The sequence below is a fragment of the Scyliorhinus canicula genome, chromosome 8 (assembly GCF_902713615.1).
Source record: "Scyliorhinus canicula chromosome 8, sScyCan1.1, whole genome shotgun sequence".
Lineage (NCBI taxonomy): Eukaryota > Metazoa > Chordata > Chondrichthyes > Carcharhiniformes > Scyliorhinidae > Scyliorhinus > Scyliorhinus canicula.
Window position 1 is genome coordinate 6,419,080 of NC_052153.1, and position 27,868 is coordinate 6,446,947.

General features: G+C 50.9%; 1 protein-coding gene across 2 annotated transcripts in view; it reads left to right on the plus strand.

The window, feature by feature from the left end:
- The window catches only part of mamdc2a (MAM domain containing 2a), a 125,155-nt gene that overhangs the window by 4,925 nt on the left and 92,362 nt on the right, over window positions 1-27,868 (plus strand). For both annotated transcript variants that reach the window (XM_038804093.1, XM_038804094.1), the window contains exon 3: window positions 21,108-21,364. In XM_038804093.1, coding sequence (XP_038660021.1) covers window positions 21,108-21,364 — 257 coding nt within the window. The remainder of the gene's footprint in view (window positions 1-21,107; window positions 21,365-27,868) is intronic.

Sequence of the window (27,868 nt, forward strand, 5' to 3'; positions counted from 1 at the left end):
TAGTGCAAAAGCCGTCTCCCTCCCTTACAGGTCCCACCTTTACTAGCCCCCTACTCTAAATTAAGCTAATTTAAAACTCAATTGTTACACAAATGCCCTTTAAGGAAGGAAATCTGCCGTCCTTACCCGGTCTGGCCTACATGTGACTCCAGACCCACAGCAATGGGGTTGATTCTTAACTGCCCTCTGAAAGGAGGAAGGAGCTGCGCTCCGAAAGCTAGTGATTCCAAACAAACCTGTTGGACTGTAACCTGGTTGTTACAGTCTGGGCCCACCCCAGTCCAACGCCGGCATCGCCACATCATGGCCCTCTGAAATGGTCGAGTGAGCCACTCAGCTGTATTCAAGTAGGCTGCCCCACGAACAACTTCTCAGCAGAAATGGGGACGGGTAATAAACGCTGACTTTGTGAACGATACCCATCTCCCGCGAAAATATTAAAACATGCTGCTGTGCAGAGGGACCTGGGTGTGCCAGTGCATGAGTCGCAAAAAGTTGGTTTACAGGTGCAACAGGTGATTAAGAAGGCGAATGGAATTTTGTCCTTCATTGCTAGAGGGATGGAGTTTAAGACTAGGGAGATTATGCTGCAATTGTATAAGGTGTTAGTGAGGCCACACCTGGAGTATTGTGTTCAGTTTTGGTCTCCTTACTTGAGAAAGGACGTACTGGCACTGGAGGGTGTGCAGAGGAGATTCACTAGGTTAATCCCAGAGCTGAAGGAGCTGAAGGAGTTGGATTACGAGGAGAGGTTGAGTAGACTGGGACTGTACTCGTTGGAATTTAGAAGGATGCGGGGGGGGATCTTATAGAAACATATAAAATTATGAAGGGAACCTAAACCTAAACAACCTAAACCAGATAGGATAGATGCGGGCAGGTTGTTTCCACAGGCGGCTGAAAGCAGAACTCAGGGGCGTAGCCTCAAAATAAGGGGAAGTAGATTTAGGACTGAGCTTAGGAGGAACTTCTTCACCCAAAGGGTTGTGAATCTATGGAATTCCTTGCCCAGTGAAGCAGTTGAGTCTCCTTCATTAAATGTTTTCAAGATAAAGATAGATAGCTTTTTGAAGAATAAAGGGATTAAGGGTTATGGTGTTCGGGCCGGAAAGTGGAGCTGAGTCCACAAAAGATCAGCCATGATCTCATTGAATGGCGGAGCAGGTTCGAGGGGCCAGATGGCCGACTCCTGCTCCTAGTTCTAATGTTCTGATTCAAACTTCTAAAGTCATCCCCTTATCCACAACGAAAAAAGTACAAGCTGAGCCGATGCAGTTCTGCTCCTAATTGAACCCTTCTATCGTTCTGATTAATCTGTGCTGTACTCCCACCAAGATCAATAATATCCTCCTGAACTGCCATGCCAGGACTGAACCCAATACTCAAAATGGCCTTTACTCAGAGCCCTGTCCAGCTGTAACACAGCTTCCACCCAGTTCTGTGTTCGAGCCCTGTTCAGGAATTGGCCAATACTCCATTGGCTTTTTAAATTATGTTTTTGTACCCGCCCGTTAACCTTTGGTTGATTTCTGTACCTGGATTCCTGGATCTCTCTGTTCCTCCACCATCCCTAACTTGTGACCATATCGAAAATACCCTGATTTGTCTTCCTTGGGTCCCAAGTGGGTGATCTCACATGTTCCACGTTGAGCTTGATCTGACTCAGTTTTGCTGAGTTAACAACCTAAACGTGCTGAAATATAACTGCCTATTGAACTCACTATAGGTAGAATAAAATCAGTATCAATCAAGTCAAGATTTTGCATCCAGTCTTTAGTGCCTCTGCTTTCTTGCCAATTTTCCCCCCACTTTTTATTTGAAGCTCCTTACTACTTCCCTCCCTCCCAAAATGGATTCCCCGTCCCACCAATTAAACTGCTCCCACCAATTGAACGCAGCCTACGGTCTGGGTGATGGAGGATGGTTGGGGTAGCTGATATCCAGACCAAGTGTTCATTCTTTATGTGGGAACATCAGTAGAGGCCTTGACAACAGAAACCCCTCACAGGCAGGTCCAAGGGCCTTTTTGTTCTCCCCCTCTAATTCTGGCCTCTGAAGCACCTCCAATTTTGATTGTTCCTCAGTTGGCAGCCGTGCCTGGGTCGCAAGCTCTGGAATTCCTTCTCCAAATCTCTCTGCCTTGCTCGCTCTCTCTCCTCCTTTAACACCCAATTTAAAATACGCCTCTTTTCTCACCCCTCTGGATAACTCCTCGTGTGACTAGGTGTCAAATTTAGTCCTGTGAAGCATCTAGGGACATTTTACGACATTCAAGGTGCTACATAAACGCACGTCGTTGTTGTCAGCTATTAACCCCCTTAGCTCAGGGGCAGGTGGTGGCAATGCCACAGGACCCGTACTCCAGAGGCCCAGTTGAATGCTCTGGAGCTACAAGTTCAAATCCCACCGAGCCAGGGCAACATTACCTCAGTAATGGCGACCAAGAAACTATCATCAGCTGTTGTGAAAGGGAAGGAAATCTGCCGTCCTTACCTGGTCTGGTCTACATGTTCCTCCAGACATGTGGTTGACTCTGAACTGCCCTCAAATGGCCGAGCAACCCACTCAATTCACGGGCGAATAGCGATGGGCAACAAATGCTGGCCTAGCCAGCGACGCCCGCCTCCCATGAAAGAATAAGAAGGTGAAAAGCTTCAGCAACGTGCGTGTTCTGTACGACCCTTTGTTAAAGATTCTTCACTGCGACTGTTAATAGTTGAGTGAGGTCCAACAAAAAACACTTGGTCATCAAAATGCAACTTGCCATCAGAATTGGGTCGAGGCAAACGAGTTCAGGCTGTCCCTGGAAGGAAACCACCTCCTCATCCTTGGAGCTTTTGTTGCTTCCAGACTGCCCAATCCCAGGCCAATCGTCCATCTTCCTTCTGCTGTTACCGTCAACTCATCCAATTTGCTGCTGCCTATATCCTAACTCGCACCAAAGCCTGTACACCCATCACCCCTAACCCTGAACCCCCGAATCCCTGTGCTCACTGACCTACACTGAAACTTTCTCTACCAATGCCTGGAATTCAAAATTCTCACTCTTGTTTTCAAATCCTTCAATGGACTCAGTAACCCCCCCCCCCCCCCCCCCCCCCCCCATATCTCTGCAACTCCCTACAACCCATAACCCTCAGAACACTTGCCTTCCTCCAATTCTGTCCTCATGTACATCTCTTATTTTAATCATTTCGCTATTGATCATCACACCAGTCATCTGGGCCCCAAACTCTCCCTCCCTGCCTCTCTCTACCTCTCTCTCCTTTTAAGACGCTCCTTAAAACCTATCTCTTTGACAAAGCTTGCGGTAACTTGTCCTTATATCTCCCTCTGCAGCTTAGTGTCATGCCTGTGAAGCACCCTGGCGTGTTTTTACTCCATTAATGGTACTAGTTAAATGCATGTTGTCCTTTTCCTCCAGACCACTTTAACTGTTGCAAGTTGGGGATTGGATTCAAATGTGTATTGAGGCACCACTTGCCGTGATGGAGATGAAGTGGCATTAATTCACTGCCCTCATTTGCAGTGGCATACAATTAAAATCAATCTGAATCACTTTTATTTTTCGTTAAGACGTGTTGTCAGTTCGGGAGTGCGTGCTGCCCCCCCTCCCCCCTCCCCTCCACTCCCCTCCACTCCCCCTCCCCTCCACTCCCCCTCCCACCATCCCGTCACCTCTTCAACATTCAACACCAAGAAGTCTTGTCAGGATTTCAACTCCAGCACTCCAATAGTTTAAGAGGTGATTTGATTGCAGTTTCTCGGTTTTTTGAAAGGAATTGGTTGGCTTTGAATTCCCCCTGTTGTTAGCACTGCTGCCTCACAGCGCCAGGGACGCGGGTTCGATTCCAGCCTTGGGTGACTGTGTGGAGTTTGCACACCCCCCCCCCCCCCAATGGCGTGAATGGCGATTCTCCCATACGGCACGGCATGGGAGAATCGTGCCCAGAAGCTCTCTCAAAAAGCAGCACTCGCCCAATTAATCATTTTAAATCTAGGATGACGGACTTTTGCAAGATAAAGCTATGAAAGGCAAGTGGAGAGAGATAAGACACAGATCAATCTCTTATTTTCTAAGGCAATCTCTCAGGGTTGAAGATGATTACTTCCATCCTCCTTTGGTTCATCTTGAGATGGATGATTAGTCTGATACGTGATCTGCTGACTCTGCCCCATGTGGGGCCTGTGGGGCGTGAAGGGTCAGGCAGATTAGATGTGTGGAGGTTTGCCCTCCCCCCATCGCCTCTGCATGCTCCTGACAAAGTCTCTCTGTGTGCTGGGTGCGTTCCTGATAAACCTTCTCCATTTTGGCCGGTCACACCCCAGGGTCCCCCCAAGAGTCAGAGGGTATGTTTGACCCCTTCAGGATGCTTTCAGGACATTCCTAAAGAATTTCCGGGTCCCTCCTGGGAGTTCCCTGCGACGACCGAGTTCTGAGTCGTGCAGTTGCTCTGGGAGACTAGCGCCACACACATAAATGATACACCCGGCCCTGCGGAGCTGGTTCGACTGAACAGTGTCTCGATGCGAGACACGGTGCTGTGGGACCAACTTGCTTGCCATCTGATTTTCAGGCAAGGTCTTATTGAATGGAAAAATAGATTTGGAGGGCTGAATGGCCTCCATCTGGGTTCCTACATTCATTGGGAAATGCATTCCATCCATCAATCAGTGCGTCTGTTTGGAAGGATTTCCTGACATCAATCATAAGTTTATCTTTTACTGATTTAACTCAATGGTCCCGTGACATTATTAGATTTAAAGCTGTTACCTCATGTTTCCTTTTCTGATTGTACAGATCTATAAGGTCAGGCTGACGTGCCCTCTTTCAAGGTTGACCAGTCCAATTTTCCCCTGATACATTATACTAATCCAATGGCAAACCAGTTAAAGTATGAACCTAGACACTGAGGGCGAAATTCTCCGACCCCCACGACGGGTCGGAGAATAGCGGGAGGGCCTTCCCGACATTTTTCCCGCCCTCCCGCTATTCTCCCCCCCCCCCCCCCCCCCCCCCCCCCCCCCGCCCAACCCCCGACACGAATCGCTGCCGCTGTTTTTTTACGGCCGGCAGCGATTCACAGCTGTTCGATGGGCCGAAGTCCCAGCCCTTTACGCTGTTTTTACGAACGGCAAACAGACCTGGTCTGGCCGTTCGTAAAAATGGCGGGAACAATTCGCTTTTTATAACCATGGCACCGATTGGCACGGCAGTACCACGGCCGTGCCAAGGGTGCCATGGGCCCGCGATCGGTGGGTACCGATCGCGGGCAGCGGGCCCGATGCCCGCGCACTATTTGTCCTTCCGCCACCCCGCAGTATCCATTCGCGGGGCGGCTGAGGGGCATCCCGGCCCGCGCATGCCGGGTTTCACGCAAATACGCGATGACGTCATCCGCGTATGCGCGGGTTGGAGTCTTCCAATCCGCGCATGCGCGGCTGATGTCATATGATGCGTCAGCCGGCGCTAACTCCGGCAAGCGGGCTTAACGAAATTCGTTAAGCCTGTGATGCCGGAGCTTGCGGCGTCGGGCTGCTAGCCCCGACCGGGGACCAGAATCGGTTCCCGGTCAGGAAGGGGCGCGCTGGCGTCAAACCCGCCCGGGTTTGACGCCAGCCTTACGATTTCTTCCGTTTTGGGAGAATCGCGCCCTGATACTTTTCGCGATAGTAGGTTTATTTACAGGATGCAGCATTATAGCTCTCTGCTTTCGACCTGCCAACACCTAGGGCTCGATTTAACGCCTCACTTCCTGGAAGAGGATGGGCGCCATTTTTAAATGTCGCACGGCGCTGTGTCTGAACAGCAGTTTGCCAGATTCTCATGAGTCAGTGTCGATAGGTCCCACAGGGTATTTTTCACTTACTCACAAGTTTTGCCTGATGCTGACTGTCAAGCCAATTCTCTGTCTCTCCTGTTGACCCCCAAGAGTCTTCTTGCATCACATCCAGTCTAAAGGGAGTTCTGTGTTACTGAGAACATTAAAAACCCACAATCCAGTCCAGGCAGAACATTCTGAACATTTACTTATTTTAACCCCGCTCTCTCGACACCCCTCAGGCATCCCATCGTGGCTTCCAGACCCTCGCCCCAATGCCACCACTTACCGCTTACGGAGGGTCTTCCAGCATCCCCTCACTCCACCTCTTAAGGGCAGGTTACCCCCAGGCCCGATCGCTAGCAGGGGCATCTTGGCACTGCCATCCTGGCACCCTGATAGTGCCTGTGCCAGCTTGGAAGTGCCACCCGGGCATTCTGGCAGTGCCAAGGTGCTGGGTGCCAGCGGGAGTGCCAGGGTACCGCCCTGTCCAGAGCCTGACCAACTGGAGGCCTCCGATGGCCTGGGAGACCCCCCCCCCCCCCCCCCCCAGGTGCCGTTATGTCTGCTGCTCAACGGCACAATGGCGGAGACCCTGCCGCTGTGAAGCAGTGGTGCTGACCACTTGGCCTGGCCTACATGTGATTCCAGACCCCCACAGCAATGCGGTTGACTCTGGCCTGCCCTCTGAAATGGCTACGCAAACCACTCAGTTCAAGGATGGCTCTATTCGCGATCGCCAACAAGTGCAGGCCCAGCCCACGACACCCACATTCCATGAAGGAATATCATAAAGAAAAACGTTTGGATTTTAGTTGCACAGTAAATAAAAAATCCCCGTCAGCTATTGATCCTCACCCTATCGGAGGAGATATACGGACATGTAATGGTGAGAACAACTCCTGCACTTAACTATAATGTGAACTTGCCTTTTCGTAAAAAGCATATCTTGTTTGAATTAGCGTTTAGAAATACTCTAGCTTTGTTTAATAATTAATCAAAATACTGGATTAAGTGAGAGGAGGGGGGAGGTTGCTGATTGAGTAACAGCTGCTCCATAATATTGGCATTGGCGTCTTTCCTTTAACATTGCACAGGATCCACTGCTGTTTTTCTTAAGACTCTCTGCTGAGCAGCAGCAAGTGAAAGCAAAACACACCAACCGTCATACAACTGATCGCTGTCCAAGAATGCAGAAGGAACTGAGTGAATACATTGAAAAAATACACAGTAAGGCAGACAGACTGTGCCAGTGTCCTGGATAGAGACACTTGCCAAGCCAAATTTTAACCTGCTCTCTCTCCTCCTTGGGAATAGGGTAGTTTGGGGTCAGTCGCTTGTTTCGCACCCCCTGCCCGCTGGTATGCCCCGTGGATCTGACATGCATTCAAGAGACTGGTTTGGCACCCCATCTATCACCTTAAACATTCGCCCCCTCCACCACCGACGGACAGCGGCAGCCGTGTGTACCATCTACAAGATGCACTGCAGCAACTCACCAAGGCTCCTTAGGCAGCACCTTCCAAACCCACGACCACTACCATCCAGAAGGACAAGAGCAGCAGATACCTGGGAACCCCACCACCTGGAGGTTCCCCTCCTAGTCACTCACCACCCTGACTTGGAAATATATCGGCCGTTCCTTCACTGTCGCTGGGTCAAAATCCTGGAACTCTCTCCCTAACAGCACTGTGGGTGTACCTACATCTCGGGGACTGCAGCCGGTTCAAGAAAGCAGCTCATCGCCACCTTCTCAAAGGCCACTCAGGATGGGCAATAAATGCTGGCCTAGTCACCAACCCACACACCCCGAGAATGAATGAACTTAAAAAGAAATCACCCCAGCTGCCACCAGTAGATCAGGTTTAAAAACCAGGGGGAATTAGTCAGAGTGCTTCATTGTTACATATCGCTTGGGCCCTGTCTTCTCTCCTGTGTGGTGATGAATGTTTGGACAGGTCCAGCTGCAGCCATATTCAAGACGGGCCTTTTCATTTTTTTTATTGACCTTCGATGATTGGGAGTTATATCGGCAGTCCATTTCCCCCCTTGCCCTTATCATCTCTTCCCCAGTGTGAGCACTCAATTCCAGGAGACTGCCCATATAGATTCTCTCTTAGCAACTGGGCAGTTACAAATACCTTGCATTTATATTGTGCTTTCCTCACCTCAGGACCCCCCAAAACACTTTACAACTCAATGAGGACTCCCCTGTTGTAATTTAGGAGACATTTACTTTTGATTTGATTTGATTTGATTTATTGTCACATGTACCGAAGTACAGTGAAAAGTATTTTTCTGCAGCCTAGGGAACGTACACAGTACGTACATAATAGACGAAAAGAATAATCAACAGAGAACATTGACAAATGGTACATCGACAAACTGTGATTGGTTACAGTGCGGAACAAGGGGCCAAACAAAGCAAATACGTGAGCAAGAGCAGCATAGGGCGTCGTGAATAGCGTTCTGACAGGGAAAAGATCAGCCCGAGGGGAAGTCGTTGAGGAGTCTGGTAGCTGTGGGGAAGAAGCTGTTCCTATGTCTGGATGTGCGAGTCTTCAGACTTCTGTATCTTCTGCCTGATGGAAGGGTCTGGAAGAAGGCAATGCCTGGGTGGGAGGGGTCTCTGATAATGCTATCTGCCATCCTGAGGCAGCGGGAGGTGTAGACAGAATCAATGTGGGGGTGGCAGGTTTGTGTGATGCGTTGGGCTGAGTTCACCACACTCTGCAGTTTCTTGCGATCTTGGACCGAGCAGTTGCCATACCAGACTGTGATGCAGCCGGATAGGATGTTCTCTATCGCACATCTGTAGAAGTTTGTGGGAGTCGATGCAGACATGCAAAATTTCTTTAGCTTCAGCAGGAAGTAGAGACGTTGTTGGGCTTTCCTCACTGTTGCATCAATGTGAGTGGACCAGGGCAGACTGTTGGTGATGGTGACCAATGTGCACAGCAAGCTCCCACAGACAGCACTTTGATTATAGAACTCTTCCAGTGCAGAAAGAGGCCACTCGGCTCATCGAGTCTGCTTTGGCCCTTGGAAAGAGCACCCTACCTAGGCTCACGTTCCCACCCTATCCCTGAGACGTGGTAATCCCACTTAACCTTTTGGACATGAAGGGGCAATTTAGCACGGCCAATCCACCTAACCTGCACATCTTTGGACTGTGGGAGGAAACCGGAGCACCCGGAGGAAACCCACGCAGACACTGGTAGAACATGCAGACGCCACACAGACAGTCACCTGAGGCTGGAATTGAACCCGTGACCCTGGAACTGTGATGCAGCGGGGCTAACCACTGTGCCGTCCAGCTGGGCTCTAATTATGTTGTTATTGGTTTTGTTTGAGGGATGAATATTGTCCAGGACATTGGGGAGAACTCCATTGCTCTTCTGCAAAAAGCAGCATCTGTGGGATCGTTTACATCCATCCCGGGGAAGGCAGGCAAGGCCTCGTTTTAACATTTCACCTGAGACATGCAGTTCCAACAGTGCCACACCCCCGCAATACTGCACAGGGGCTGTCACCCTGCGGTTTGTGAGCTCAATCCACCAGGGTGAGAGTTGGACCACAAGCTGCAGAATCTAAAGACAGATGTGCTGACCACTGGATCGGCAGGCGAACGATAAAACCTGGCCTGGGAGGGACTTGCTTAGATCCTGAGAGCTAATTAAATCACAGCATCACATGCTGAAGGAGGACCTGCCTTCAGACAGTGTGGTGATTCGGCAACATTTTCAGCTGAGGAACTGTTAAACCTCACTTTCCAGGTCATCCCACTTAGTCCTTGAGCATTCACTGGCTGTGGGATGTAGAGAGCCGGTTCCCGGCTTGGGTCACTGTCTGTGCGGAGTCTGCACGTTCTCCCCGTGTCTGCGGGGGTTTCCTCCGGGGGCTCCGGTTTCCTCCCACAAGTCCCGAAAAACGTGCTGTTAGGGAATTTGGACATTCTCCCTCTGTGTACCCGAACAGGGGCCGGAGTGTGGCGACTAGGGGCTTTTCACAGTAACTTCATTGCAGTGTTAATGTAAGCCGACTTGTGACAATAAAGATTATTGTTACAGACCAGTGTTATGGTCGGATCCGTGCCTTTTATTTAATGCTACCCTGCTGTTGAAAATCAATTTTTTGTTTTGGAGTGTATTTTGCAAGCCATTCCCTTAGGATATGCAGATATTAAAAATCAAGAAAAATCAGTGAAGCATTTAAAACGACGCACTGTGCTGGGGTCAAACTTTTCCCTTCAACCTTCCACTCTTCTGAGGTTTTATTGTGTAGTATCAAAACCATTTAGCTTTTTATTTTATAACTGAGGTTTGTTGCTGGAGCGATTCTCCCGGCACCTGGAGCGTATAGTCGAGGGAAGGAATTTCCTTTGCTTATTCCAGGCTATTAAAAAACGAGGCTAAGAAACCTCGTGATTGATTACCAAAAGCACTCAATCCATTTTTCTTCATCTACTTAAGCTGTTGTTGAGATTTCTTTTTTTTTTTACACCGTTGTTATGTCTCAGGACTTGATGCTTGTTATAAAGAACAAAGAACAAAGAAAATTACAGCACAGGAACAGGCCCTTCGGCCCTCCCAGCCTGCGCCGATCCAGATCCTTTATCTAAATCTGTCTCCTATTTTCCAAGGTCTACTTCCCTCGGTTCCCGCCCGTTCATATATCTGTCTAGATGCATCTTAAATGATGCTATCGTGCCCGCCTCTACCACCTCCGCTGGCAAAGCGTTCCAGGCACCCACCACCCTCTGCGTAAAAAACTTTCCACGCACATCTCCCTTAAACTTTCCCCCTCTCACCTTGAAATCGTGACCCCTTGTAACTGACACCCCCACTATTGGGAAAAGCTTGTTGCTATCCACCCTGTCCATACCTCTCATAATTTTGTAGACCTCAATCAGGTCCCCCCTGAACCTCCGTCTTTCCAACGAAAACAATCCTAATCTACTCAACCTTTCTCCATAGCTAGGACCCTCCATACCAGGCAACATCCTGGTGAACCTCCTCTGCACCCTCTCCAAAGCATCCACATCCTTCTGGTAATGTGGCGACCAGAACTGCACGCAGTATTCCAGATGTGGCCTAACCAAAATCCTATACAACTGTAACATGACCTGTCATTATATAAGGGCAAAACCTGCATTCACAACACCGTTTTCGCAACTTCATTCTTACTGAATCGTAGAAGCTCAAAACGCAGAAGGAGGCTATTCAGCCCATTGTGAGTTGTGTTGGTCACAATCTTTGTGCTGTAGTCCCACTCCCCTACTATTTTAATAATAATAACCTTTATTGTCACAAATAGGCTTACACTGCAATTAAGTTACTGTGAAAAGCCCCTAGTTGCCACACTCCGCCGCCTGTTCGGGTACACTGAGGGAGAATTCAGAATGTCCAATTCACCTAACAAGCACGTCTTTCGGGACTTGTGGGAGGAAACCGGAGCACCCGGAGGAAACCCACGCAGACACGGGGTGCAGACTCCGCACAGACAGCCTTCCCGTACCAGCCTCCCCGGACAGGGGCCGGAATGTGGCGACTAGGGGCTTTCACAGTAACTTCATTGAAGCCTACTTGTGACAATAAGCGAATTTCAATTTCAATTTCAAGACAGTGATCAAAGCTGGGAATCGAACCTGGAACCCTGGAGCTGTGAAACACACAGTGCTAACCACTGTGTTACCTAGCTGCCCTTTTCCCATATCCCTGCTAATTTCTGGGATGTGACCCTTGTCCAGACCGCGGGGCTTAGGGGGCAAGATCTGGTTAGGGACTACTGCAGCTATCGTAGGCACTGGTGAACAGATAGATGTCAAATTTGAAATTCTTCAGCCAGCTGGCAGCCTCCTCATCGGCCTGGCCTGGGGCAGTGTAACGATCACTCAAGCACAGGCCTGGCCTGGGGCAGTGTAACGATCACTCAAGCACAGGCCTGGCCTGGGGCAGTGTAACGATCACTCAAGCACAGGCCTGGTGTGGGGCAGTGTAACGATCACTCAAGCACAGGCCTGGTGTGGGGCAGTGTAACGATCACTCAAGCACAGGCCACGGCACTTGTCAATTACATGCACCAAGGTTTACACTTTGCCACAATTTCACAGGGGTGAGTAACGGTCCCCAATGGAAGACATTGCTATAGCAGGGTCCGACTCCAGTGAGAACCTGTTTAGGTACTGACCCATCCGCCACATGGGAGGTCAAAGCCTGAGATTTCCAATGTGGGATCATCAGTCGAGTGCTGCTTCTGGACCGAGTTGTTGGTGTTGTGCCACAGGACCTTCCAATGTTTACAAACATCAACCACATCAAAGAGAGGTAAGTGCATTCCAATTACTCAAGCGTGTGATTGCAATGCACGTAATGCTCTTTGATGTAGTTGATGTTTGTAAAGGCTGGCGTTTCAGCATTTTGAGTCACTCATCCATGAAGGGAGATGAATGAATCAAGGCTGCAGCTGGTTTGTGGAAGCTGTTAATCAGGCCCACTACTAGAAATGAATGAATGGGTTGCAGCTACAGGATCTGAGGGGTTTAATTTGTCCTTCCAGATACGCGGAGGTTCCACGTAAGTGCTACAGATATAGTTTTTTAATTGCCCCTGTCTGGATTGCTCTCCAGCCTCCAGATAGGAGCGGGGGGGCGGGGAGGCTTTAGTCAGGGGGTCGCTTCGGGAGGTTCCTTTAGTTAGGGGGCCGGTATGGGGCGTCTCCCAATTAAGGGTTTCCTGTATGGGGGGTTCCTTCAGTTAGGGGAACCCGGAGGGGGGTCCCCCTACTTAAGGGGTCTCTTTGGGGCTCTCCTGTTTTAGGGTTCTTGGGGGGGGGGGTCTGGCAGTGGAGTGGTGGGCAGGTAGTAGATTGTACGGGGGGAGGGGGGGGTGGGGGGTGAAGGGTGGCCCTCAGATGGACTTTGGGGGCAACTCCCTGAAGGAGTTGCATCCTTGGTCCAAGTGAGGTCCAGCATGGCGGGCTGACATTTAGTGAGATCTGTAGTAATCCCGGCCCACGGGATTCCCGTCCTAGGGGATCGGAGAATCATGGAGGGATCGGAGAGAGTACTCCGTCCCCTAAATGGAGGCGAAAGGGTCATAAAGACCCATTGGTGTTCATTTACATTTTCTCGCTGGCACGCAGGTGCCTGGCAACGATGCCAATTTATCGATTGTCTGCCACAGCGGAGCATCTTTCACAGCTTTTGAATGATGGTCACTTTTAGAGTGCAGGAAACATGCCGCCCAATTTACACACAGCAAGATCCCAATGTGATAATGACCAGATAATTTGTTTTGGTGATGCTGGTTGAGGGATATTGGCCCCGGTACACTGGAGAGAACACCCTGTTCCAGTGTCATGAGATGCCCTCCCACCAGGATGGACACGGTCTTAGTTTTTTTGAAAACACCTGCTTTGTAATCCATGACTTGGTTGATAGGATTCTTCTCCCGGACTATGGAGGTTGGGGACTCAAGTTACACTCCCGAGACTTCAGCACTAGATCCAGGCTGACCCTATGGAGTGCAGCGCTGAGGGAGTGCTGCGTTGTCCAGAGCTACAGCCCAGATGGGACATTTAAACTGAGCGGCGTCTGCCCTATCTGATGGATAGAAACCATCTCACTGCACTATGAAGAAGAGGCAGTGGTGCTCTCAATCTGAGCCCAGGCTAGTATTCATCCGTCAATCAAAATCACAACAGACTCTCTGTTGCTGTTTCTGGGTGTATGCTGTGCGTAAAGTGTCTGCTGTCTATTAAAAGAGCGGCTGTACTTTTCACAAAACACTTCCAACGGCTGTAAAATGCTTCGGGGTGTCCCGAGGTTGTGAAAGACGCCCCAGAAATAAGAGTTTATTTTTTATTCAGAAGCGTCTGACTGGATTGTGTGTTTGTGGAAACAGCAGAAAAATTGAGCCATTCCATGTGGAAGAGAAAGAAGCAGAAAAAGAATGCGGTGCTCGCAGACAAAGCGTCCCCCACTTTAATACGGGCGAGAGGAGTCAGACAAGTAAACAAAAGAAGACTTTTATTTATTAGAACGGATTGAAGCTCACCAGGCCCTCTCTCTCTGTCAGTCGGTTCCTATCTGGTTGACCTTACATACCGCATGGTTATCAGCTCCGCAGTTTTTTAAAATAAATTTAGCGTACCCAATTCAATTTTTTCCCAATTAAGGGGCAATTTAGCGTGGCCAATCCACCTACACGGCACATCTTTGGGTTGTGGGGGCGAAACCCACGCAGACACGGGGAGAATGTGCAAACTCCACACGGACAATGACCCAGAGCCGGGATCGAACCTGGGACCTCGGCGCCATGAGGCAGCAGTGCTAACCACTGTGCCACCGTGCTGCCCTATCAGCTCCGTAGTTTTTAAAAAATAAATTTAGTGTACCCAATTATTTTTTTCCAATTAAGGGGCAATTTAGCGTGGCCAATCCACCTACCCTGCACACCTCTGGGTAGTGGGGGCGAAACCCACGCAGACACGGGGAGAATGTGCAAACTCCACACGGACAGTGACCCAGAGCCGGGATTCGAGCCCGGGTCCTCAGCGCCATAGGCAGCAATGCTAACCACTGTGCCACCGTGCTGCCCCATCAGCTCCATAGTTAACGAGGAAGCTCGAAAACACCTCGAGCCACACATGTAAAACAATTGAAACCGCCTCGTGTGTCCCATGCTAGTTATTACACTCACCTTATAGGGACACAGGAGTAGAGGGTATTCAAGTTCAAATTCCCGGGACTCCTTTCCACCTGGAGGGACAAGGGCAGCAGACACATGGGAACACCACCACCTGCAACTTCCCCGCCAAGCCGCACTCCATCCTGACTTGGAAATATATCACCGTTCCCTCACTGTCGCTGAAATTCTCTCCCTAACATCACTGTGGGTGTACCTACTCCTCAGGGACTGCAGGGGTTCTAAAAGGCGGCTCACCCCCACCTTCTGAAGGGCAATTAGGGATGGGCAATAAAATGCTGGTCTTGCCAGCGATGTCCACATCCCGTAAATTAATTAAAAAGCCCAGAACATGTTCCGCCATTCATTGTGACCAAAGTTGTTCTGGATCTTAATTCTATCTACCCTGGTTCCATAACCCTTCATACGGCTTGGCAGCGGTCAGCTGATGGGAATTGGCAATGTGCCAGAGGTCAGAACCGGAGGAACGCAGATCTCGGCAGGGTTGTAATAATATAACGATAATCTTTATTGTCACAAGTAGGCTTACATTAACACTGCAATGAAGTTACTGTGAAAGTCCCCTAGTCGCCACATTCCGGCGCCTGTGTCGGTACACTGAGGGAGAATTCAGAATGTCCAAATTACCTAATAGGCTGTCTATATGGAGGTTGCAGAGATGGAGAGGGCTGAGATCATGAGATCATGGCAACATTTATAAATAAAATTGGGAATTTTAAATCAGTCATATTTCCAGTTGATGTGGCTCAAAGCTCTGAAATTCAATCCCGAAATGAACTACCTCACTCTCTCATCCCCTTTAAGTACCTCCTTAAAACTTTCCCCTTTGACCAAGCTTTCTGTCATTTCACCTAATATCTCCTTACGTGTCTGAGTGTCAAACTGTGCCTGATAATGAGAATCCTGTCAGACTCCTTTGGGATGCTTTACGTCCAGGGTTTTGTATAAAAGCAAGTTGTTGTTAAATCTTCTGGGAATCTCTCAATCTCCAACTTACCCGCCCACTCCCTCATTCTCACGCAGTCACTCTCCCACTCCCTCACTCTGATTCTCACTCAGTCACTCTCTCTCTCCCTCACTCTGATTCTCACTCAGTCACTCTCCCACTCCCTCACTCTGATTCTCACTCAGTCACTCTCCCACTCCCTCACTCTGATTCTCACTCAGTCACTCTCCCTCTCCCTCACTCTGATTCTCACTCAGCCACTCTCGCTCACTCTGATTCTCACTCAGTCACTCTCTCTCTCCCTCACGCTGATTCTCACTCAGTCACTCTCCCTCACTCTGATTCTCACTCAGTCACTCTCTCTCTCCCTCACTCTGATTCTCACTCAGTCACTCTCCCTCTCCCTCACTCTGATTCTCACTCAGTCACTCTCCCTCACTCTGATTCTCACTCAGTCACTCTCTCTCTCCCTCACGCTGATTCTCACTCAGTCACTCTCCCTCACTCTGATTCTCACTCAGTCATTCTCTCTCTCCCTCACTCTGATTCTCACTCAGTCACTCTCCCTCTCCCTCACTCTGATCCTCACTCTCTCTCTCCCTCACTCTGATTCTCACTCAGTCACTCTCCCACTCCCTCACTCTGATTCTCACTCAGCCACTCTCCCACTCCCTCACTCTGATACTCACTCAGTCACTCTCTCTCTCCCTCACTCTGATTCTCACTCAGCCACTCTCGCTCACTCTGATTCTCACTCAGTCACTCTCTCTCTCCCTCACGCTGATTCTCACTCAGTCACTCTCCCTCACTCTGATTCTCACTCAGTCACTCTCTCTCTCCCTCACTCTGATTCTCACTCAGTCACTCTCCCTCTCCCTCACTCTGATTCTCACTCAGTCACTCTCCCTCACTCTGATTCTCACTCAGTCACTCTCTCTCTCCCTCACTCTGATTCTCACTCAGTCACTCTCCCAGTCTCCCTCTCGCTCTCTCTTTCCTTGTCTGCTCAATAAGGGAAATGGTGGCTGTGTTGAAACCAGAAACATCAATCGTTAGAGATGGTTTTTGTCTTTTTGATAAAAGGGAGGCTGAGGGTTGTTAATCGACACATTGCTGATTTATACACTGGCTGATATATTTATCGTCTTGATCCACTCGACGCTCTGGTGAGGATTTTCTGGATGGGCATTGTTAATTCTCACCCTGTTCGACCATGGCTCAGCTGTCAACACCATCTCTTGTGTTTATAGTTCCAGGCAATGCTTTCAGTGGCTGTTTCAGCCAGTATATTTTAAGAATTGTTTTTTCAAAGTCTATTTTCAGATTTTCAACACATGTGTTTAGTTAGATTGAGGAAACGATGCAGCAGGGAGATATTGCCAGAAACTCATATTAATGGCTGATTGTGAAGACCTCAAGAAATCGCCTTTTTTAAATTAATTCGCGTGACGAGAGCTTCCCTGGATAGGCCACCATTTATTGCCCATCCCTAATTGCCCTTGAGAGCCGCCTTCTTGAATACAACTGCCCCCTAGACCATTGCAGACGGCCAGTTAAGAGTTAATAACATTGCTGCAGGTTTGGAGTCACATGTAGGCCGGCCAGGTAGAGATGGCAGATTGCCTCCCCGAAAGGGCATTGTTGAACCAGATGGGTTTTTAAAGCCCCCATAGTTTCAAACTGTACATGACTGAGATTGGCTTTTTATTGTCAATTGGTGTTGCATTTTACTTAACTGAATTGGAATTCCGACAGTGCAGAAGGAGGCCATTTGGCCCATCGAGTCTGCACCGACGCTCTGAAAGAGCACCCTACCTAGGCTCTCTCCCCTGCCCTATCCCCGTAACCCCACCTAACCTGAACATCTTTGGACCCTGAGGGCAATTTAGCATGGACAATCCACCCAACCTGCACATCTTTGGACTGCGGGAGGAAACCGGAGCACCCGGAGGAAACCCACGCACACACGGGGAGGACGTGCAGACTCCGCACAGTCGCCCGAGGTTGGAATCGAACCTGGGCCCCTGGTGCTGTGAGGCAGCAGTGCTAACCACTGTGCCGCCAGCTGTAACGGTGAGATTTGAACTTCCAGATCATTTGCCCAAGCCTTGGGCTTGCTAATCCAGTAACATAACCAATCCTCATCAGCATTGAGGTGCTCAGGCAGAACTGGAAGTTAAAATGATTGAATCAGAGTTTCAAGATAGAACAGATGGACTACCTGATTATAGTTCGGTCCGATCAATCCTTTTGCATTTCCATTTCCATCATTGGGGACACAGGTCTTTCTCTCCCACCCCAGAGAATGTGTTGCTCCTAATTTAGGGCAGCACGGTAGCACAAGTGGTTAGCACTGTGGCTTCACAGCTCCAGGGTCCCAGGTTCGATTCCCCGCTGGGTCACTGTCTGTGCGGAGTCTGCGCGTTCCCCCGTGTGTGCGTGGGTTTCCTCCCGGGTGCTCCGGTTTCCTCCCACAGTCCAAAGACGTGCAGGTTAGGTGGATTGGCCATGATAAATTTCCCTTAGTGACCAAAAAAAGGTTAGGAGGGAATTATTGGGTTACGGGGATAGGGTGGAAGTGAGGGCTTAAGTGGGTCGGTGCAGACTCGATGGGCCGAATGGCCTCCTTCTGCACTCTATGTTCTAATGTCCTGGTCCATTGGAATATTAGGTGGTCATAAATCCTGCTGTTTCTTTTTGTCTGATAATGCTCCTTGGGATGTCTTATTGGATTAAAGGTGCCATGTAAACACAAATTATTGGCACGATCGTGAGTTGAACACTGTCCGAAGCTAATCTTCATTCCCATAAAATGACAATAGGAATAGTAAATCTGTGTTCATTACGGTGAGGGATGTTAGCTTTCAGAAATCACAGAATCAAAGAATCATAGTGCACACAAGGAGGACGTTCAGCCCATCGTCCCTGTGCTGGCTTTTCTGAAAGAATCCCCCCCCCCCTCACCCCTTGCTCTATCCCCATCGCACAGCAAAAGTTCCCACTTGGAAGTTCCTATTGAACCTGCTCCCGCCGCCCTTTCTGGCAGCGCATTCCAGAACACAACAGCCCTCGGCGGAAAGATCTTCCCCCATCTCCTCTCTCTGGTTCTTATTCCAACAGAATGTTTATGATTCTGAATATTCTGTACCATCTCCTTCTCCCCTCCGATGCTAACGGTCCCAGCTCCTCCAGTCTCTCCTCCTTTACTGAAGTCCCCCATCTCCTGGCCCCATTCCAGTAAATCTCCTCCGCACTCTCTCCAGGGCTTTGAGATCCTTCCGGAACTGTGGGACCCAGAATATTGCAAGCTGGGGGTCCAACCTATGATTTATCACAACTTTTTCACAACTTCCTTGATTTATGTATCGCCCCGTTGCCACTGCTCGTAAATGTATATCGAAAGAGTCAAAAATTTAAACCACATAACAGCTTCCATTCATCCTTTGGTTTTTATGGACGCAGTTACGCGTTGATATCAAAATAAACCAAGAGCTCGTGTGATGTAACCTTAATCTCCACAGTCCTTCTCGGTGGTAGAGGGCGAGAGTTTGTAAGGTGCTGACTCAGGAGCATTGGTGAGTTGTTGTACATTGGCAGCAATGTGTATGTGGTAGTATGACTAGGGAGATTACGGTACCTTAGAACCATGCTGCCATTGGTGCAGAAGACTCGCTGCCCATTGGCACAGGCAAGTCATGTGCCTCTCTGCCAATTGGCTGAGGCTAGTCATGTGACCACCCGCCGATTGGCTGAGAGGTTGGTAGCTCCGCCTACGAGGCGGGGTATAAGAACCCGTGCCGGCTGGCAGTCGGCATTTCTCTGTGCGTCTACTGCCGGGCACACATCTAGTGTATTAAAGCCTGTTGTTTGGAACTACTTCTCGACTCGAGTTCAATTGATGGTGCATCAGTGTACCAATAACGGAGGGAGTAAATGTTTCTGATGGGCGCTTGCCACACTCCAAGCACAAATTGCATCAAAAATTGCACCCATATTGAGAACCTGGGCGGAATTCTCTGACCCCCCAGACGGGTAGGAGAATCGGCATGGCGCCGTGTGAATCGTGCCACACCGCCCCGACGCCGGGACGCAATTCTCCGTAGTGCAGAGAATCGGCATCGGCGTGGTTGGCGCGCCGCCGGTCGGGGTATGCGCCGATTCTCCGGCCTGGATGGGCCGAGCGGCCGTCATTAAAAAGCCGAGTCCCGCCGGCGCCATTCTAACATCCTCTGAGCTGTGGGAGAATCCTGCCCCAGATTTTCCTCACATTTCTCTCCAGTCTATTTGCAACTCATCCAATGCAAAATCTGCATGAACCCCTCGCTCTGTTTCAAAATGAGGTGCGTGATTGAACAGCATTGTTGCGCCTGAATTGGTGATGTCAGCGAGGGCGAGATCCAGATTAACATATTTAAGTGAGCCATTAGTCTCATTTAACTATGTCGCCCCGGGGTGCCCTGCCCTTTTGAGGTGGGTGAGGGGGGGGGGTCTGGAGGCTGCAGTGGGATGTCCGAGATGGATCAAGAGATTGGGGCGGCATTTAAAACTAGGGCCCCGATCGCGTCCTGCACTGTTGAGCGCGTTTATGCAGGAAGTGAGGTCTAGGCGGGGCATACCCAACCAAGACGAGAGTAAACAACAGGGTTCCGTTTGATAGCGGGTCACCCTCCGTGCTGCAGGCATCGAGAAAGAACCAGCTATACCCACCCAAAATGGGACTTTTTGTTAAATCGTGCCCATAAATTATTCTTTTAAAATATTGCTTTGCAAAATAATCCTTGATGCATTTAAAAGTAGTAGCATTCTGCAGTTTGATTAATGCAGTTGAAAATGCATTCGTCACTGGGCAGCAGGGTGGCGCAGTGGGTTAGCACTATGGCCTCACGGCGCCGAGGTCCCAGGTTCGATCCCGGCTCTGGGTCGCTGTCCGTGTGGAGTTTGCACATTCTCCCCGTGTCTGCGTGGGTTTCGCCCCCACAACCCAAAGATGTGCAGGGTAGGTGGATTGGCCTCGCTAAATTGCCCCTTAATTGGAAAAAAATTATGGAAAAAAAAAAAATGCATTCGACACAAAAATAAAAGCATTTTTAATTGGCAACTAGGTCACCACCGATGAGGAACATGATTTGAAATCACTGAGAATGACTTTAGAAATATACAGAAACATTTGTGGGTATGTTGAGGGTCAGTAGTCAGTTCCTAATTTTTAAAAAAAACGTCAAAATGTTTTACAAGGTGCCTATTGGAGTCCTTGCTCCCAAAAGAAGCAAATGAATTGAGAGAATGTCCTCCGAGACCTGAAAACAGGTGCAGTTAGAGGACAGTGGTTGATTTGGTCCAGAATAAAATTCTGCCTTCTTGCGATGTCCAATTTCAGGTCAGTTCTATTGAGAAATCGACAGCGCATTTGCAGATTTCCAAATGTTTTTGTGGACTTGGTCATCACTTTCTTCACCTCTTGTTATTCCCATGTTGCATTGCCCCATTATGGGAGTTTGGGGAGGAACTTGGTGTGGGGGGGGGGGGAAGGGGCTTTCTCCTGCCAACACTTAATTGAACACTCCAGCAGAATGAACACGTGGCTGGCTGATTTGGAGCTTGATAATGGTTAGTGTCCTCCTTGTTTTGCAGGGCGCTACGTCTACATTGAAGGCTCTCCTCGTCATTATGGCAAAGTGGGCCTCCTCACCAGCCCTCAGCTCCGAGGTCTGGGAGAAAGCTGCGTGCGGCTTGTGTATCAGATAACTGGTACGGATGCTGGAAGACTGAATATGTACTTTCGACCAGAAGGAAACAGCTTCGACTTTCTGCTCTGGTCTGCCAACCAACCCTCTGACAGCTGGAAGATTGCTAGCATAGGCGTCAGTAACATAACAGACAGATCGAAGGTACGTACGGTGTGCAAGCAAGTCGCTTACTCTTCTAAGCCCTTCACTCATTTCGGGGAAAGTATCGAGAAAACTGTTGATATCAGCACTTGTGCAGGAGTTCTCCCTCAACTCACCTCGAGGCCCTGATTTCCTTATCCATGTTTTGGTTACCTCTACACTTGCCTCCTCCGATGGTCTACAGCCCAACCATTCAACCTTTGACCTTCTGTAATCTTGACCTGCTGCATGTTAATTTTCACCAAGTTCAATTCAACCCATTGCCTTTGGGCTCCTCATCCAGCAAGGCCTCAATTTTAACATTACCGTCTTCATATTCAGATCCCTATGTAGTCTTAGTGCTACCCTGTTTCTACAACATCCTCCAGCCCTACGCCCACTGAGACCTCCACGCTCCTCTAATTCGGGCCGGTGGGCAGTCCTGATTTCCATGGCGCCATCATTACTGGCCGTGCTTTTAGCTGCCTGGGCTCCAACCTCAGGAATTCCCTCCCTAAACCACTCCAAATATCTCTTGTAATATTATCATAACTATCAGCATTGCAAGGGTTAATGTAGTGTCGAGAGTAGCCACTAGATGGAGCTACAGATACAACTATATAAGACAGTGATGCTAGGCCTTAGGGGAGTAGTGTATGCAGGGGATAGATAGTGAAGACCAGAAGAGCAGATAATGTGAGTAATAGATTATAGTTTATACCAGTAGTGAGATTTGCTGTAGGTGAGTGTAGTTTGATGTTATTGATCAATTGTGTATTCTTAAGGACTAGCAGCATGGTAGGACAGTGGTTAGCACAGCTGCTTCACAGCTCCAGGGTCCCAGGTTCGATTCCCAGCGTGGGTCACTGTCTGTGCGGAGTCTGCACATCCTCCCCGTGTGTGCGTGGGCTTCCTCCGGTTTCCTCCAGGTGCTCTGGTTTCCTCCCACTGTCCAAAGATGTGCAGGTTAGCTGGATTGGCCATGCTAAATTGCCCCTTAGCGTCCAAAAAGGTTAGGTGAGGTAATTGGGTTGCGAGGATGGGGTGGGGGTGTGGGTAGGGTGCTCTTTCCAAGGGCCAGTGCAGACTCAATGATTCTATGAAGTCTTGTATCCCAGTTTAGTCGTGTAAATAAAATCTATTTTGTGTTCTTTGTGAACACTACGCCAACCATCCTGAAATAAGCAACACAAAGAACACCACGGGCGGGATTCTCTAATCCCGCGGCAGAGTGTCCACGCCGTCGTAAACGCCGTCACGTTTTATGATGCCGTGAATGGGCCGAGCTGAGGACTAAATCTGGCACCTACAGGGGGCCAGCATGGCACTGCAGCGGTTCACATCACTCCAGCTGCCGATCCAGGTGCGAACTGGGTGCCGCTGGATCCGTGCATGCGCAGTGGCCTCCTTCAACGTGCCAGCCCCGATGCAACATGACGCAGGGCTACAGGGGGCCGGCGCGTAGGAAAGGAGACGCCCAGCCACAGAGGCCGGCCCACCGATTGGTGGGCCCCGATCGCGGGCCAGGCCACATTGGAGGCACCCCCACCCCACCCGCTCCCCACAGGCCACCCCCGACCCTTCAACACCAAGTTCCCGCTGGCTGAGAGCAGGGGCGGGATTCTCCCCTACCCGGTGGGGCGGGGGGTCCAGGCGGGACGGAGTGGCGTGAACCACTCCGGCGTTGGGTCTCCCCAAAGGTGCGGAATTCTCTGCACCTTTAGGGGCTAGGCCCGCGCCGGAGTGGCTCCCGCTCTGCCGACTGGCGCCAACGGCCTTTGGCGCCACGCTGACTGGCGTCGGAGCTGGGCGAAAGGCCTTCGCCGGTCGGCGTGAGTCCGCGCATGCGCCGGAGCGTCAGCGGCTGCTGACGTCACCACCGGCGCATGCGCTGTGGAGGGGGTCTCTTCCGCCTCCGCCATGGTGTAGGCCGTGGCGGCGGCAGAAGAAAAAGCGTGCCCCCATGGCACAGGCTCGCCCGCCAGTCGGTGGGCCCCGATCGCGGGCCAGGCCACCGTGGGGGCACCCCCTGGGGTCTGATCACCCCACGCCCCCCCTAGGACCCCGGGGCCCGCTCGCGTCACCTGTTCCCGCCGGCACAGAGGTGGTTTAAACCACGTCGGCGGGAGAGGCCTGACAGCAGCGGGACTTCAGCCCATCACAGGCCGGAGAATTGCCACGGGAGCTCCGTCGACCGGAGCGGCGTGATTCCCGCCCCCGCCGATTCCCGGGTGGCGGATAATTTCGGCCACGGCGGGGGCAGGATTTACGAAGGCCCCGGGTGATTTCCCGATCCTGCGGGGGGGGGGGTCGGAGAATTCCGCTCCAGGTGTGGATGGCGCTGGCGGGACTCGCCGTTTTTCCATCCCGGGCCGAGAATCGGCGGGCCGGCCGTGTAGAATGGCCAGCAACCGGCACTGCGCCAACCACGGCAAGACATGCGTGCCGGCATCGGGGCGGCGTGGCACGATTTGCACCGTTTGCGGGGATTCTCCGGCCCAGCCCGGGCTGAAAGAATCCCGCTTCACATCTCTCTTCCTTAAGATGCTTCTTAAAAGTGATCTCTTTGAGCAAGGTTTGAGTCATCTGTCTCCCTGGTATCTCCCTATGTGAGTGCTTCGTTTTGCCACAAATGTAAAACTGTTGCCAGCCTCGGTGGGATATAAACACCAAATACAATTCAGTTTGTCAGACAACATCCGTGGAGAGAGAAAAACAATGAATATTTCAGCTCAATTACCTCTCTATCTGAAGCATTGGGCCCAATTTTAACTTGTTGAAATTGAGTGGGTTTTGAGTGAGCTATAATTGGACCCATTCACTATCTCTCTTTCTCTTGTTCTCCCTCTCTCGCTCCCTCTCATGCTCCCTCTCTCTCGCTTTCTCTCTCTCGCCCCCTCTCTCTTGCTCCCTCTCTCTCGCTTCCTTTCTCACTCCTCTCTCACTCTCTTTCTCGCTCCCTCTCTCTTGTTCCTCTTTCTCGCTCCCTCTCTTTTGCTCCCTCTCACTCGCTTTCTCTGTCTCTCTCTTGCTCCCTCTCTCGCTTCCTTTCTCACTCCTCTCTCACTCTCTTTCTCGCTCCCTCTCTCTTGTTCCTCTTTCTCGCTCCCTCTCTTTTGCTCCCTCTCACTCGCTTTCTCTGTCTCTCTCTTGCTCCCTCTCTCGCTTCCTTTCTCACTCCTCTCTTCCTCGCTCCCTCTCTCTTGTTCCTCTCTCTCGCTCTCTCTCTTTGCTCCCTCTCACTCGCTTTCAATCTCTTGCTCCCTCTCTCTTTCTCTCTCTCCCACTCTCCACAGATGCTGCCCTCCCTATTGAGTGTTTTCAGCCTTTTCTGTTTATATTTCAGATTTCTATGGGCAGCAGCACGGTGGCGCAGTGTTTAGCACTATGGCCTCACGGCGCCGAGGTCCCAGGTTTGATCCCGGCTCTGGGTCACTGTCCGTGTGGAGGTTGCACATTCTCCCCGTGTCTGCGTGGGTTTTGCCCCCACAACCCAAAGATGTGCAGGGTAGGTGGATTGGCCATGCTAAATTGCCCCTTAATTGGAAAAAATGAATTGGTTACTCTAAATTTATTTTTAAAAAATCAGATTTCCAGCAATGTGCAATCTTTAGGCTTTGTTATCTCATTGCTGTTTGTGGGAGCTTGCTTTGCATAAATTGACTGTTCCAGCCAATACAGTCCAGCAGTAACTGCACTTTTAAGTACTTTATTGGTTGTGAAGCACTTTGGAATGTTCTGAAGTTGTGATAGGCATTAAAGAAAGGAGAGACCTTTCATTTCTCATTTGAATTCGGAAAACCCGATCCTGCTGCTGATTTTAATGGGCAGGTAGAGTGTAGATAATTAGGATGCGCACCGTCTTGCCTTCAAAATGTTAGAATGAAGGAGCAAAACAAGATGGTGCCTGATGTGGGGAACTGGAACGTATTCATTATTTCATGTTATTACGTAAAGAGAAATTATATTGATTAAAGTTAATTATAACTCGCTCTGTGAACGAAACCAGTTCAACGCTTCATATCTTGCCTCATGACAGAAACATAGCAACATGATTCAGCCCCTTGAGTCAGTTCTGTGAGATTGTGGCATCTTAAACCCACCCACTTGCTTCCCTCACCTTTTAAACTGTTGACGGGCAAAACGTCTATCAATCTCAGGTTTAAAACTCTTAAATGAGCTCTGGCTTTTTGGGAGAGGGCATTCCGCACAGCTACAACCCTTTGTGTGAAGCACTGTGTCCTAACATCTCTCTTGCTTCAGTTGTACAGAAGCTTGGTTAGACCGCACCCAGAGTACTGTGTCCAGTTTTGGTCCCCCTGACCTCAGAGAGGATATTACTGCCGCAGAGGGAGAGCAACGAATGTTCGCCAGACTTGTTCTGGGCATGACGGAACTGTCTGTGATGAGAGATTGGAAAAACTGGGCCTGTATTCGCCACGGTTTCGACGAATGAGAGGTGATCTCATTGAAACCTACCAAATAGTCAGGGTAGATGGAGGTCAGGTGTTTCCCTCGGCTGTGGAGTCCAGAACCAGGGGGCACAATTTCAAAATAAGGGGGAAGCCACTTAGGATCGAGATCCGGAGAAATTTATTTGCACACAGGGATTCTTTGTGAATCTTTGAAATTCTCGACTCCAAGATGGCTGTGGAAGTTCAATTATTGCGTAGGTTTAAATCAGAGATTGATGGATTTCTGATTCACAATAACGCAAAGGGTTCTGGGGATAGTGGGCGTAAAAGACATTGAAGTGCCTGATCAGCCATGATCGTACTTAATGGTAGAGCCGAGGCTCGATGGGCTGAATGGCCTCCTCTTGTTCCTAAGTTCCTGAATGGCCTGCCTCTAACTTTGAGGTTATGCCCCCTTCTCCTGAGCTCCCCGTCACCTGAGAGAAAAAAAATCTTTCTCTCTCTACTCTTTCAATTCCTTTCAAGATCATCAGAAGACCTCAATCGAATCACCCCTTTACCTTCTCTATTCTGGGCAACACAAGCTTGGTTGGTGTAATTTCTCCTCATAAGCTAATGCTTGGACCTGGTGACATTCTAGTGAACCTGCACTGCAATCCTTCCAAGGCCAGTGTCTCCTTTCAGAGGAAAGGTGCCCATGGTTGCACACAATGCTCTGGATGTTGCCCAACCAGAGTTTTGTACATCTGTAGATAAACTCTCTCCCCTTTATATTCTAGGGGTGGGATTCTCCGAGCCCGCGCTGGGTTGGAGAATCGCCGGGGGCGCGGGAAATTCCCGCCATGCCGCTCTGACGCCGGGTCGCGATTCTCCCGTGACTGGAGAATCGGCGCCAATCGAGCCCGCGCGGTCGCCGCAGCGCCGGTGATTCTCCACGGGCGACAGGCTGAACTCTCGCCGAGTCCCGCCGGCGTGGTTCAAACCTCGGACCACCCACGTGGAGCTCGGAGCCATGGACACTGCGGACGTCCTGGTGGGGGGGGGGGGGGCGGGGGGATCAGACTCCGGGGGGAGCCTCCACGGTGTCCAGGGCCGCGATCGGGGGCTTCCAATCGGCGGGCAGCCATGATCTATAGGGGACCTACCTCCTTCTGCGCGGGCCCGCATTTCGGTCACCGACATGTTGCTCCGCACAGGCACAGAGATGGCAACCCCGTGCATGCGCAGCGCGGAGATGGCAACCCCGTGCATGCGCAGCGCGGAGATGGCAACCCCGTGCATGCGCAGCGCGGAGATGGCAACCCCGTGCATGCGCAGCGCGGAGATGGCAACCCCGTGCATGCGCAGCGCGGAGATGGCAACCCCGTGCATGCGCAGCGCGGAGACGGCAACCACGTGCATGCGCAGCGCGGAGATGGCAACCCCGTGCATGCGCAGCGCGGAGATGGCAACCCCGTGCATGCGCAGCGCGGAGACGGCAACCACGTGCATGCGCAGCGCGGAGATGGCAACCCCGTGCATGCGCAGCGCGGAGATGGCAACCCCGTGCATGCGCAGCGCGGAGACGGCAACCCCGTGCATGCGCAGCGCGGAGATGCAAACCCCGTGCATGCGCAGCGCGGAGACGGCAACCACGTGCATGCGCAGCGCGGAGATGGCAACCCCGTGCATGCGCAGCGCGGAGATGGCAACCCCGTGCATGCGCAGCGCGGAGACGGCAACCCCGTGCATGCGCAGCGCGGAGACGGCAACCACGTGCATGCGCAGCGCGGAGATGGCAACCCCGTGCATGCGCAGCGCGGAGATGGCAACCCCGTGCATGCGCAGCGCGGAGATGGCAACCCCGTGCATGCGCAGCGCGGAGATGGCAACCCCGTGCATGCGCAGCGCGGAGATGGCAACCCCGTGCATGCGCCAGCGCAGAGACGGAAACCACGTGCATGCGCAGCGCGGAGACGGCAACCACGCGCGACATTGACCCACGCCGGCCGTGCAGGGCCACCTTTCGGATCCGGAGCAGTTCACAGCACTCCGCCGCCGTGCTAGCCCCCTGGAAACGGTGAATTGCTGGGCCAGGAGGCCCGTTGACGCTGGCGTACACCACTCCAGT